The sequence below is a fragment of the Macrotis lagotis genome, chromosome X, assembly GCF_037893015.1.
Source record: "Macrotis lagotis isolate mMagLag1 chromosome X, bilby.v1.9.chrom.fasta, whole genome shotgun sequence".
Taxonomy (NCBI): domain Eukaryota; kingdom Metazoa; phylum Chordata; class Mammalia; order Peramelemorphia; family Peramelidae; genus Macrotis; species Macrotis lagotis.
Genome location: NC_133666.1, coordinates 310,463,535 through 310,478,461, shown reverse-complemented (window position 1 = coordinate 310,478,461; position 14,927 = coordinate 310,463,535). Strand labels below are relative to the sequence as shown.

General features: G+C 38.4%; 1 protein-coding gene across 4 annotated transcripts in view; it reads left to right on the top strand.

Annotated features, from left to right (window-relative positions):
• Window positions 1-10,752, top strand: part of KATNAL2 (katanin catalytic subunit A1 like 2) — a 143,092-nt gene extending 132,340 nt beyond the window's left edge. For all 4 annotated transcript variants that reach the window (XM_074200495.1, XM_074200497.1, XM_074200496.1 and 1 more), the window contains 3 exons: window positions 7,946-8,108; window positions 9,730-9,832; window positions 10,333-10,752. In XM_074200495.1, the coding sequence (XP_074056596.1) occupies window positions 7,946-8,108; window positions 9,730-9,832; window positions 10,333-10,472 (406 nt within the window). In that variant the 3' untranslated portion in view covers window positions 10,473-10,752. The remainder of the gene's footprint in view (window positions 1-7,945; window positions 8,109-9,729; window positions 9,833-10,332) is intronic.
• The last annotated feature ends 4,175 nt before the right edge of the window (window positions 10,753-14,927 follow it).

Genomic DNA, 14,927 nt, shown 5'->3' with positions numbered 1-14,927 from the left:
AGATGAGATTATCACTGCTATCTATGGGGACATTAAAAAAAATATTTAACTATTGTTTGGAGAAGTGCAAATTAGAACAATTCTGAGGTACCACCTTAAACCTATTGGATTGGCAGAAATAGAACAGAAAAAATGAAAAGTTTTGGAATGGATGTAAGGAAAATGTAATATTAATGCACCATTGGAGGATTTGTGAAATGATTCAACCATTCTGTAGAGCAATTTGGAACAATACCCAAAGAGCTATACAACTAAGCATATATACCCTTTGAGCTAGCTATGCCACTACTAGGTCTGTATTTCTGAAGATATGAAAATTGGTATGGAAAAGGACCTATATGCATTAAGGATATTTATACAGCTCTTTTCTAATGGCATGGAACTGGACATTGAGAATATAACCATCAGTTGGGCAATGGGAAATATGTGGTATATGATTATGAAAGAAGTGTGTTCTCAGTAAAACTGTAAAGACTTTCATGAGCAGATGCAATGGGAAATATACTGTTGTATACAAAATACAAAATAATTAATATTGTAGAATGATATTGTGAATGACTTAGCTTTTCGCAACAGTACTGTGACCCAAAACAATTCTGAAAGACTTATACTAAAAAATGATTTCTAACTTCAGAGAGAAGCCTAATAGAATCTGAATACAGATTGAAGCATACTTTAAGGAAAAAACCGACTTAAAAAACCAGCCACATTGAGTGGCACATAGCTCCTCTCAGCTGTTGAAGGTCAAATGTCATCCACATCCAGAGATAAACTCTGAGTCTGAATGCATATCAAAGCATAGTTTTTCACTTTTTAAAACTTGCTTTATGATTTTTCTTTTTTCTCCTGGTTTTCTTTTCCCTTTAGTTCTGATTATTCTTTCCCAACTGACTAATATGGAAATATGTTTAACACAATTGTATGTGTTTAGTCTATTTCAGATTACTCATCATGGAGAGAAGAAAAGGGAAGGGAGGAAAGTAGAAAAATGTGGAGCTCAAAAGCTTACAAAAAGATGACTTTTTAAAACTATCTTTACATGTAATTGAAAAATTAAAATAAAATAACATTAAAAATATGGAAAGAATTAAGTGCTTGATAGAGAAGAATGCAGGAAGCCTATGATAAAATATTATAAACATAGATCAGATAGATCTAAATAGATCTATATTGTTAAATATGTATAAATTTATCTATGTAGATATAGCCTTCTATCTAGCTGAATAGATATTCATACACATAGGGAATGAAGTACCTACTTATCACCTTGGACTGGCTTTGAAAATTGCTGCTGGCAGTTTCCTGACAGCACTGGTAGACTGTCCAGTCTTCACAGGCATATAGCAAAGAGGTCAGCACAATGACTCTGTAGACCTTCAGTTTGGTAGTCAGTTTAACATCCCTTCTCTCCCACACTTTCTTTTGGAGCCTCCCAAATACTGAAGTAGCTCTGACAATTTGTGTATCAACCTCATTGATAATGTTTACCTCCTTGGAAAGGACACTGCCAAGGAAAATGAACTTGTCCACAGTACTCAAAGCTTCTCCATTTGCTGTAATCAATGGTTCCACACATGGATGCTGCAATGCTGGCTGATGGAGCACCTGGTAGCACAAGCAGCAGAGAATTGGTCCATAATTTGTTGCATCTCAGCTTCAGAGGTTGCATTGAGCCCACAGTCATCTACAAACAGAAGATCATGCACCAATACTTCTTCCACTTTGATCCTGGCTTGTAACCTTTTCCAGTTGAATAACTTGCCATCAGTGCAGTAGCTAACCTTGAGGCTGTGTTCATTCTCATGAAGGCATTTGATAACATGACTGAAAACATCATGCTAAAAAGTATGGGAGCAAGGACACATCTTTCTTTCATTCTTTTGATGACTGGGAAATCTGGAGCATCATCCACTATCCAGAACCTGGGTAAGCATGGTGTTGTGAAATTGATGTACAATACTGATAAAATTCTCTGGGCAACCAAATTTTGACATAATTTTCCATAAACTCTCATGTCTGACAGTATCAAAGGCCTTGGTCAGATCTGTAAATGTTGTATACAGACTTCTGGTCTGCTCCTGGCATTTTTCCTGGAGTTGTTGGGCAGCAAACACCATATTGACTGTTCATCAATCCTTTCTGAAGTCACACTGGCTCTCAGAGAGGTGACCATCTTCCAGGTGAAGGATCAGTCTATTGAGAAGGATGCTGGCAAGAATTTTACCAACAGTTATTAAAAGAGAAACATTCCTTTGATTATCACAGGACAATCACTTCCCTTTATTTTTATAGAAATGGACAATGGAAGCATCCTTGAATTCCTGGGGAATAACTTCTTCAAGCCATATAATCTATGATACAAACCAATATAAACCAGGTTAAAGGTGTCAGATCTATCGAGAAATTGGGGGATATCTTCCTTAAATATGTGAAGTCTTCCTCTGGTGGAATGGGTGTATAAGAACAATTAATTCCAATGGCTATGAAGGCAATTAATTCCTTTCTCTAAATAAAGAAATGAAGCACAGATTCTAATTAAGTATTGTAATTAACTGCAGCTGACTCTGCCTCAACCCTGGGAAAAGAAATTATCCTTAGGACAGCAGTGGTCATCAAATCCAACCTGGTAGGTAAAAGGCTCAGGAATCACTGGTTACAGACATTCTTGCCCCCACCTCACCTGTGGCATTAACAAGACTGGATGGACCAGGAAGGACTTTTTTCTTTCAGAGCACTTGAAGGGAAAAGCAGGGGAATCACAAATCCAATATTAAATTCTTTGACTCAGCAGAATCCTCATAGTTGATTCAAGAGTCTCTCCCAAAACTCCCCATGAACAGACTTAGAAACTTTCTTACAGAGTCTGACCTCAGCAAGCACTTGGATCCTGGAAAAGTGTCTGAAGATCTATGGTTATCTTAACAGAGGACCAAATCCTGATGCAAGGTTTGTAAAAATAAATACAAGGTGATGATGGTGATGATGTTTGTCCTTGATTTTCAAATTGGACCATGACATCAGGGAGGTAATGCCATGACAAGCACATGAATTGGATTGGGGGGGGGCTGTGCTCAGTCACCAACATACAAGGTAGCTTGAGAGGGAAGGCACTAGCAGAAGAGCAGATAGCTGATTAGCTGATTTCAGAAAATCCTAAAGACTTTCATGAACTGATGCATAGTGAAGTGAACAGAAGCAGGAGAACATTGGACATGGTAACAGCAATGTTGTTCAGTGAGGAATTGTGAATAACTTAACTATTCTAAGCAATTCAATGATACTTGAAGGATTAATGATGAAGCATACCTCCCGAGGGAAAAAACTGATATTGTTTGAATAAAGACTGAAACATGTTATTTTTCACTTTCTTTCAATCTTTTTCTCATATTCAAATCTTCTTGTACAAAATGATTAATATGGGACTGTTTTACACAATTGCACATGTATAAACTATATCTGATTGCTTACTATCTCAAGGAAGAAAGGATAGAATTTGAAACTCAAAACTTTAATAAAAATGTTTTAAGAATTTTTTTAAAAAGTGGTATTTGAGCTGAATCTGGAAGAGAGGGGTCCTGTAAAGTGGAAATGAGGAAGTAATGTAATGCATGTATGGGAAATAGTCAATGCAAAAACAACAAAAGATAGAGGATGGAGTATTATGAATGAGGACAAGCAAGACCATCAGTTTGTCAAGATCTCTGAATGCAGAGGGAGAGAAATGTATAAGGAAGGGGGAAAGATGTGTGTGTAAAAGATTTGAGTCTGTTTTGTTTGAGGCTATCTTCTTGATTCTACCCTAACTCCCAATTCATCTCTTCCTTGTTTAACCTAGTCTTCTATTTAAGGATATATCTATCTGTCTGTCTGTCTATATTCCTTTTATTGTTTTGGCTTTTTTCCCCCAAAACCCTCACTTGCCTGGTTCAGATAAGCATGAGATTTATGAAGTTCTTCACTTTCCACTCTGCACTTCTCTGTTTGAGCAATACTTGCAATAACTTAAAACAAGAAAAAGTTAAGTTCTAACATTCCCCTGCTTCTCCTTTCCTAAGTGATGTTTTTTCCTTTTTTATAATTGAATACTTTTATTGTTTTATTTAACTTCTCAGGAGTCATATATTGTGGGTAATTCAATTGGCAATGAATTGGAGGCTTATATGATCTTTTTATGTGTATTATTTCTTAATTTTTTTCCATTAAAGATTTTATTTATTTTGAGTTTTACAATTTTTCCCCTAGTCTTACTTTTATATGATCTTTTGAAACAAAATTTACCTAGGTGATTTCTTTAACCAGATATATTACCTTGTTGCTTTGTTTTTTCACTGACCCTTAGGAACAGTGAAATTCCAAAGGGCTGAGTCTCTTCCTCTTCTTTGAGGATATAAGTTTCTCAGTTCTTCACTTGTCAGATGAGGTCTGTGGTACCTTCCATTTCTAAAATCTGCCATCCAATGATTCTAAGAGAATGTAGCCTTGAATTCAGTGCCTCAGGCTCTAAACCCTGTTCTTTCTGCATTGGGACATACAGTATCCTCCCAGTTGCTTGTAAGCTCCTTGAGAAAAGGAACTATTTTTAATTTTTAAACTTTTGTTTTTATATGCTCAGTATTTACAAATGGATGGGACATAATAGACCTTTAACAAATACTGTCAAATGAAGGAATGAATGAGTGATTGAATGAATGGAGTTCCTGGCCCCCCAAAGTTCTTGCACACTGGGTGTCATCCGTGCCAGATTGTTCTGGCTTGCCTCTTTGGCACAGACCTGGGGGTTTCCATGTTAACCAGAAGTCAGCAATCTGGATTTCTTTTAGCTTTACTTTGGGGAGGGGATTTATGACTGTTCTGAGTCTGGGCATGTTGTAAGTTTTCTGCCCTTCTGAGAGTTGGTTATTTAGAGCCAAGAACATCAAACAGGGCCCTTATAAAGGGGGCTTGTAACTGACTGCAGAGTGACACCTCACTTAGGCCTAATAGCTTTTTTTCTGGAACAGGAGAAGGTGGGGGGGAAGGCCTTTCAGAGTACAACTAGATTTTTACAAAGTCCATGTCCTAACTAAAGTCAGTGTGTTCAAACTTCATTTGTTGACATTTTCCTTTAGACCAGACACTAAGAAGCTAAGCATCTGCTTTACTAACCCACACTGGAGTCTGGCAGAACTCAAAGCACAGTGATCAAGAATATAAAGCAAAAGGAAAAAGAGCCCTGAACGCACACATTAGTCACGTAGTGCAAAAGTTGGAAATCAAAGGTTCTTTACCGAGGCTTAGGGTGAGCCTGGTATTCTTGACTTAATTCACTAAACAGTTATTAATCACTTACTATGTGCAAGACTGTGTCAGCAGAAGACAAACTGGACAGCCAGCCCCATCTGTTTGCACAGGCTTCAAATGTGGCTCTCATGACAGAATATGTTTTGATCTGAGGGACCAACTTAGGAAGTTTGAAGAGTTCTTTCATTTGGCCTTGGGGTGACAAATTTCTCAGGAACAGACAATCCTAAAAATAACCTTTTTTGGTTGTGTGTGTGTGCGTGTATGTGATGGTGGAAAGAGGAAATAGATCTTTGAGGTACAAAAATTGATATTCATAAACTGACCTTCAGTCATCAATGAAAGGTTCAAAATTGTATTTAATATATCCTCAGTTTAAAAAGATAGGGTAAGTGTGTGAAACATACAGAAAGCTCTTGATGCAGATTAGAACAATGATATGAATCTAATGAAATTAAGTAGAGATAAATGTAAATTCCTTTGGTTTCAAAAATTAACATTATAAATACATTTTGGGAAAGATGAGGCTGGTTCTATTCATAATTAATGAGTAGCCCTCTCAGCAGTTATGAAATGGTTTTTTGCTTTGGGGTCTGTCTCTTCTTGGTCATTTGCAGCAGTTTCCATTGACCTGGGAAATATATACATAGAATCACATTTCTCATTATATCATATATGGGGTTTCTCCCATGTAGTAACCTATGGATTCTGTATATTGTACCCTTTCTAATTCTAATACTTTTGGGCAACTTTATGATTTATTAAAATATGGTATTCAAATTTTTAATTATCCTTTTTGAGAAATTAAATGATTTTCAAGTTATCTCCCTGACCTTTTCCAGGTTTTTGATATCACATATTTTTCTGGTTTGCCTTTTACTTTGCTTTAACATGTCTGTTATCTGCTTAACATGATATTTTCCTCTATCCTTTTGTTCAAGATGCTCAACATATTGCTAAAGTTTTCTAGAACTTTCCATTTAAGCTATCTATTCAACTCATCTCTTCTTTCAATTTTTAATGAGATCTTCTTGTCTCCCTTGGAGATTGGTAATCATTTTATAGTAATATCTGAGGTTCCAGTTTTAGTCATTGGAGAATTATTCTTCTGTACTTCTGTACTGAAATTTATTTATCTTATAGTATTTCTTCATGGCATTAGAAGTTGTTCTTTCCCTGCTTATTTTTCAGTCCTTCTGCTGGTTTCCTTAGCACCATATCCATGGATTCTTACCTCTTAACCTTCCCCTCACAGAAGGATGGAAGTCTCTTACTGAATCTTTGCCAAGGGAGAACTCCATTACGAGTGGTTAGTGAGGGTGCTCTGTGATTACCCCCTCTGCAGTTGTTTATAATCAGTTTTTAAAAAGAGAACAGATAAAACCAGCCCTTGAGATAGAATTTGAGGTAACAGTGAAGGCCACTTCACTTATATAACTAGCTTCTAAGTTTCCTTGATTCAGTAGCATGGAACCCAGGATAGGTCTGGGAGTGTGAGGAGTATGGAGCAGCCTTTGTTCTTTGTTTACAAAAATATAACAACTTCCTGTGGAATTATTTTAAGGAACTTTCATGTTGATAGTAGCTTTACTTTTTAAATATTTCCTACTCTTTTGGAATAAGAACTGTCAGTGTCATTATCAAGGGAAATTTATTCTATTGAATTATTCATCATCATTAAATAATATTGAACACCAAAGCACTGTACAAGAAAAATTACAGGTAGTTCCTACCCTTCGGGAACTCACAGTTAAAAACAGACCAGGATTACACAGATGTACACTTCCAAACATGTACTGGCACATTAAAATTGTAGAAAATGTGACCATTTCAGGAAAAGCATGGGTTAAAAATCTGTATTTATAATGGATTCATTAAGGAGGAATTAAGCTTCTAGAGACCTCTAGCAAAGTTTGGCAGTGTGGCAGCCTATAGTAACCTAACATTTATAAGCTGTAAAGAGCTTTTGATACCAACAGCAATCACAGCTAGCATTTACAGAGTGCTTTAAAATGATCTCATTTGATCCTCTTCACATTCCCATGGAGGTAGTTGGAATTATTATCCTTATTTTATCTATGAGGAAACCTAAGCTGAGAGGGGTTCAATATTTTGTCTTGGATTACCCAATTAGCAAGTGTCTTCCTGACTCCAAGTCCAGTACTCTTAACCACTTAGCTATTCCCTTGGATGATCATCTAAGCCCATTTTAACAGATGGGGAAACTGAGACCAAGAGAAGTGATCTGGTCAACATAAATAATAAATGGCAGAAATGGGGTTTGAACCTAGGATTTCAGATTCTAAACCCAGTATTCTCTCCATTCACTAAATAATTTGCTAGGGATTGAAATGACTATTGAATTTCCTGAAGTATTTTAGTTATTTTCAAGAGTAATTCACCAGCTAGAAAATTCTGACTGAAACCCGCCCCATCATGACTACACTAGAAATAGTAGTGTCTTACCTTACCCCCTTTTACCAGTTGTTTATTACTTGTGGGCCTGAAAATATTAAATTGCTCCCCCAGGCTGAGATACTTAGTAATTGTTAACATGCAAAGTCACTTCCCACAGGAGAATAGCATTGGACCACCTTTAAGATGTAATACCTCTCAGAAACTTTCACCTCCACCTACCTTACTTCTGTTTCTGCTGATGTTCCAGGGAGTTAGACTATGCAATGTTACGCCGCCTGGAGAAGAGGATTCTGGTGGATCTCCCCAGCAAGGAGGCGAGACAGGCCATGATCCGCCATTGGCTGCCTGCTGTGAGCAACAGTGGCGGCATAGAGCTCCATGCTGAACTGGAGTATGGTCTGCTGGGCCAGGTGATCTCTACCTTCCCCCAGCCCCCAGCCTTGCACAATGAACTCTGTTCTCCAAGCCACCAAGTCCTAGCTCTTCAGTACCTGCGCATAAGGAAATAAGGGTGGCCTCCCCAGGGCCTCAAGTAAACAAGGTGGTCTTGGCCAGGATCTTGCTAGGCAACATGGCCAATTAAAGCTTGAAGATTAAGGTGGGGGAAATATTGCAGTGGAACCTAGTATTGCCATCTGAGGGATTCTTGTTCTAGGTGGAAGACTGGATGAGATTGCTTTCAGTTTCGAAGAGCTTAAATCCAAGGGAAGAGATGGTTTTGTTTAGGGGTGTGTGTGTGTGAAAGACTTCTTCCATGTTGGATTCCGTTTCAGATTTGAGTATGAGGAAAATATTAGGTATTCATACAACAGATGCAGCTCCTGTCCAGGCATTTGGGGACCCATGAAAGGGAGCAATGTTCCAGGCGAATTGCCTGCTGGTGGGTCTCCTGCCACAAGTCTCTCCCACACTCCAACCCATCTTCCACACAGCTGTCAATGGTTCTTACTTAGGCCCAGGCTTGATTATACCATCCCTCTATTCATTTATTTCCAGCAGCTGTCTATTATCTCCAGGATCATATATAAACTCCTTTCTTTGGATCTTAGAACCATTTTTTTATAAGCTGACCCCTTCCTACATTGCCAGTCTTCTTACACCTGGTTCCCCTCTATGATCTGATGACACTGGGCTCTGGCTCTTCCTCACATGGGTCATGCCACCCCCAGACTCAGACTCTTTCCTGGCTATTCCTCCTCTCCTTCAAGTCAGTTAATATTTCATTTGTAATTGTTTTCTTGTAGGTCTTTCCCATTAGACTGTGGCTCTCTTGAGGGCAGGGACTGTTCTTTGTCTTTCTTTGCATTCCCAGCACTTATTAAACAATGTCTGGCACATAGTGGGTGCTTTAAAAAATTGTAGATTGATTGACTGAAGGAGATCTCCTTGCAAAATTTCCCTTGGGGGAGGGAGACCTGGCATTGAAGTGAAAGTCAATATTTCTTTAGCATTAATGTAAGAGGTGCTGTACTAGAGGATGAACAAGGAAATAAAATGGTCCCTCTCCTTAAGGGTGATTAAGATCCAAGGAAAGAATAGAGTTGCTCTAGCTGGAGGGATAAGGCAAGGTGTCCTGGAGACACTTTGGGAGATATCCTGGGCTGGACCTTGAAGAAGATTTTCAACAGCAGAGATGGGATGGGGAAGTTTCTCCTCTAAGTTTATTGAGCCCTGGTGTCAGGTATTACTTGTGTATTAATTCCTGTCAAACAGAGTTTTATGCAGAATAAGACAATTTAGTAACTACAACAAATTAGATTTAGGAGTCCCATCAATTCATTTCCCCAGTGAGAGTGAAACAAGATCTTTGAAATGCTAGAAAGTTGTTTAATGCTCTCATTCATCCACTTATCAAACTGCGATATTCATTATTTTCTTGCAATTGTTTGTAATTTGCTTAGAAGTATTAGATACAGGGAGCTCTCCAAGTTCATACAAAGTATAAACAAAGGAACACACAAAATAAGGAACATCCAGGAAAACAGACTTATATGACCATTGAACTAATGGCTTGTTTTGTTATTGCTTCAGGAGACTGAGGGCTACTCTGGCTCAGACATCAAGCTAGTCTGCAAGGAGGCAGCCATGCGACCTGTGAGAAAAATCTTTAATGCACTTGAGAATCTCCAATCAGGTAGATGAGAAGTTTGATGAAGACAATAGTTGTATTTTATGATTCTTATTCTAACACTCACTAGAAGGTGGAGCCTGGCCCCTGGTCCTGACTAGATTCACACCATGGGCCTTGTTGACAGGTCTGGGGGTTCTGGGCTCCTTTTATGTTTTGTAGTTTATTAGTTGGGATCTTGTTTGCTTTTAAATGATAAATATTCAAAGGTCCAGAGTTCTTTTTCTTCTGCAAAATCCATTTCACATTGAACTGTCCATTTAAGGCTATGATATAAATATTACATAATGTTTTGATAAAGCTACATTTAGGTCACCTTTGGGTCGGGATTTCAGAGGCTGGATTCCATCTCACATTAAGACTCCCCTTTCCTCCTCTACTCTGGGCTTCATTGCATTAACCATTAAGTGTATTACATTATGTATGCATCACATTGATAGAAGGCCTATTAACATTTCGACAGCATTGATCAACATCAGGTCGATTATTGTTATGTTTTTATCTAGGGAACAGCAATTTACATGCCATCCGGCTGGACACCGTGACTACCGAAGACTTTCTGGATGTGATGGCTCACACCAAACCTTCTGTTAAGAATTTGATTCAGAAGTATTCAGCCTGGCAAAGCGACTATGAATCTGTCTGAATTTACCCTTGCCCCTTCCCTGCCATCTTTCAGAGACACCATAGGGTTAAAGGACTATCACTACCTGCCTTATAAGTGTGACACATTGACCTACTACAAAAGTGAAAAGAATTCATTCATTTGTTGGAAAAGGTCTTACTTCAGAAAACTAGAGTTTAGTGTATTTTAATTGGAAATCTGAGATGCCTTTTATATTTTATATGATAAATAACAAGATATTGTAAAATCCTATTATATGTGTGTAATATTGTTTATCTTCTACAATACAATGGAGACTGTATTCATTTCTTCTCAGATTCTTTCATTTTCTGTGCATAAAACTTTTATGAACAATTTCCAATATTAGTTTTCTTTTTTAAAAAATATATTTAAAAGTATTTTATTTTTTAATTATATGTAAAGACAATTTTCAACATTCATTTTTAAAAGATTTTGAGTTCCAAATTTTCTTCCCTCTCTCCCTCCTCTCCCCCTTCCCCAAGATGGTAAGTTGATTTAGATTATTATACACCCATATTAGTTTTAAGTATGATCCAGTATCTATCTTTTGAGGGGAGAAGGATCAAATTAAAGTTATATTGGCACCACACAGGTGGTCCTAGGAGGATTCTGCTGAAAGTTGAGTCTGAGAATCCACCTGGTAGTTGACATTTTAGTGAGTAAAAAGAAAACGAACACTAAGTGAATCAGTCTACGTGTATTAGGGCTTAAATTGTGCTGGGCCCCTAGCTAAGCTTTAAGGGGATACAAATAAAGGCAAAAACATTGTTCCTGCTCTCAAAAACTCCAATTCTAAGAGGGGAAGACATTATGTAAATCATTATACATAAATACAAAATATAAAGAATACAGTCAGACTGGCAAGAGGAGTAGAAAGGGAAGGAGGGAGTCATTTGAGCTGAACTTTGAAGCAAGGGAGAAAGGCATGAAAGGCACCGAGTCAAGAGTTGCAAGAACTGATGAGAGCCAATAGAGCTGGGTGTAGAACTGATGGAAAGGGGTTAAGACTGTAAACTTAAGAAGGGATTAGGATGTCAGAGGCTTTAAATGTGAAAAAAGAGAGGACTTTATACTTGATCCTAGAGGTGATAGGGAATCACTGGAGTTTATTGAGAAGGGGATAACATGGTAAGACCCTCATTTTAGGAAAATCACAACTCTCCATTCCAACCCCACCTTCTCCAAGCTTCTAAGGAGAGAAACTGAGGCAGGGAGAAAAATTAAAAAGCTATTACAAAAATTAAAAAGTTATCAGGGTATGAAAAACAGAGGATTTTATATTTCAGTGTGGAGGCAGTAAGGAGCTATTGGAGTATTCTGAGTAGTGGAGTGACATGGACAGACCACTTTGGTGGCTGAATGAAGGATGGATTAGAGTTGGGGAGAGGCCTGAGGTTAAAAGATCCACCAGTGGGTTATTGCAATAGTATCAGCATGAGGGAATGAGGGCAATTATCAGAGAGAAGGAGGCATATTTAAGACATGAAAAGATGAAGTCAGCCGACCTTGGCAATAGATTGAATGTGGAGGGATGAGATGATGAGAAGTCAAGGATGATGCTGGGGTTGTAAGCTTAGTGGTCTGGAAGGATGGTAGTATTGTCAGCAGTAATAGGGAAGTTAGGGAGTGGGATGAGCTGGGAAAGGTTTAGAGGGAAAAAAAATGAACTCACTTTTGAATAGAGGACAGTATCACAAAAACCTAAAGAGAGTATCCAAGAGGAAACCAAAGAGTGATCAATGGAGTCATAGGCTTCAGAGAAGTCAAGGATGAGAATGAGAAAAGGCTGAGATTTAACAATTAGATCAATGGTGGCTTCAGAGTCAACAGAGGCTTTCTAAAATTTAGCTGAGTAGGGAAGAAAACTATTGGTTGGTGCAAGTGAGGATTTTTAAGGCAATTTAGAGACAAGGGCATATTTATAGGCACCAGTGGATAGAGTAGTGATGATGTTTGTCCTTTGTTCTAGAAGACCATGACATCAGGAGAGGTGATGCTGAGACAGGCACATGAATTGGATTTGAGGGAACGGGTGCTGTGCTAAGTCACCAGCCTCACCTCCTCCAGTCATCTGAGTCCAGTGGTCAAATATGAATCAGGATGACTGAAGATGACCCTGGATGCGAGGTAGTCAAGGTTTAGTGGCTTGCCCAAGGTCAGACAGCTAGTAAGTGGCAAGTGTATGAAGTTGGATTTGAACTCCTGTCATCCTGCATCCAAGGCCAGTTCTCTATCCACTGTGCCACCTAGCTGCCCAGGGATGATAATAGGAGATATATAATAAGAGTCAGACTGACTCATCTTCCTGAATTCAAATCTGATCTCAGACACTTATCCTGGGCAAATCAACCCGGCTTGCTTCAGTTTCCTCATTCATTCCTCTTAAATGAGCTGGAGAAGGAAATGGAAAATCCTTATAATATCTTTGCCAAGAAAACCCCAAATGGGATAATGAAGAGTCAAACACAACTGAAAAATGATCCAACACAACAGGGATGATAATGAATATAATCAGCAGTGTAATCTGCTAATGAAGACAAAAACAGATAGGATCCACAGTGCATGGCACGGAAAGGGAATATATCTCTTCAGAAACAGGAGTGAAGAAGGATTAGTGGGGGAGAATATATCTGAGTTATATAAGCTAAGGAAAGAAAAAGACTTTTGGCAATGACCTCAAAATCTTTGGTGAAGTCTTAAGTTGAGGTCCAACACTGAGAGGATGAAGGTAGGATGCAGTGGAAAGCTTGAGGAGATATAAAATGTTATTTGGAATAACAGCTGTGGAGAGTGAGATAACAAATCCTTTTGTTGTCATATTCAGTTATGTGCAATTCTTTATGACCCCCTTTGGAGTTTTCCTGGCAGAGATACTGGAGTGGTTTGCTCTTCTGAAACTGAGGCAAACAAGGTTAAGTGACTTTCCCAGTCACACAGCTAGTAGTGTCTGGGGTCAGATTTTTAACTCATGAAGACTAGACTCTAGGTCTGGCATTTTATCCAGTTACCCCATGAATCAGTTTGGGTGACAGAAGTCATACATAGTAAGGTACCAATATAATTATGTAACATCAATCTGTAGCATAAGTAAGTATGCTTGCTATAATTTCATGAAGTGTTTCCATTAAGCAGTCTGTGAATTGGAGTGGAGGATGATGGTAGGAATCATCCAGGGTTGGGGTTTGGCAAGGGAGTGAGGCATTCAAGAATATATGGAGTGAGGCATTCAAGAATATAACATAGAATTTAACTGTTTGATTAAAGGGTTAAAGATAGGGAAAAGAACAGTGTTTCTAGTGTAGGGATTATGACCTAGCAAAAAACTGAAGGCATGGAGGTCATGGGAGGATGAAGACCATGGTTTATTAGACATAGGCAAAGATGAAAAGATAAAAAGTTATGCTTGGGGTTGATTTCAGAGTTCTTGAACATGGAAGAACAGTTGTGGATGATGGCAAATGAAGGATGTGAACATCTATGTGGCAGAGGTGGAGTAGATTTGAGAAGATGAAAGGGGCAGTGTGACCTAGGGAAAAGTTCACTGGATTTGGAGATAGAGGTTTATGTTTGAATCTTTGGCTTTGTCACCCAGTAGCCATTCCATACATGGAATATTCTATTCAGTTCTGGGGATCTCACATTTTAGGAAGTACACCAGTAAACTAAAGGGTGATCAGAATAGCCAAAGGAAATGTCTTAAGATCACTTCATATAGGCACAAAGATGTACAACCTAGACAACAAAAGACTTGGGGAGACAGGAATATCTTTAAATGTTAGGTTTATTATATGAAAAAAAAGATTTATAGGATTAAACTAGAAGAAATGAGTTTAAGTTGTAGAGGGGCAGATTTAGCTTATATAGGAAGTTTTCCCATAACAATGAGAGCTACCCCCCAACAGGGATGGGATGGGGATGGCTGGAGTCAGGAGTACCTGGGTTCAAATCCGGTCTCAGACACTTAATCATTACCTATTTGTGTGGCCTTGGGCAAGCCACTTAACCCCATTTGCTTTGGGAAAAAAAGCCCAAAAAAATAGAGGGATGGGATGTTTTCTAGAGGCAGGTCTCCAGTACATGTTATTTCAAGCAAAGTCTGGGTGACCATTTATTTTGGGTTATTGTCTTGTTTATCTATGGGTTGGACTAGATGGTCCCTGAGATCCTGGGATTAGCAAAAAAGACCACCAAAGCAATGGCAGCAGCCAGATTGACTGACAGTATCAGGTGGTAAATTTTAGTTGTCTTGATCACCTCTGTCACACCAGCATCACCACAATTCATGGTTATACTGTGCTGATTAATTAGTTCTACCAGTGCTTTTCTTTTTTCCTTCTTTCCATTTATGTGGAGATGCTCCTGTTTGCTGGAATTTGTCAAGATGCTATTTTTAAAAAATTTAATTACTATCAAGCCTATGTTATGGAGGTAACATCCATAGGTTTTGGCAACTAA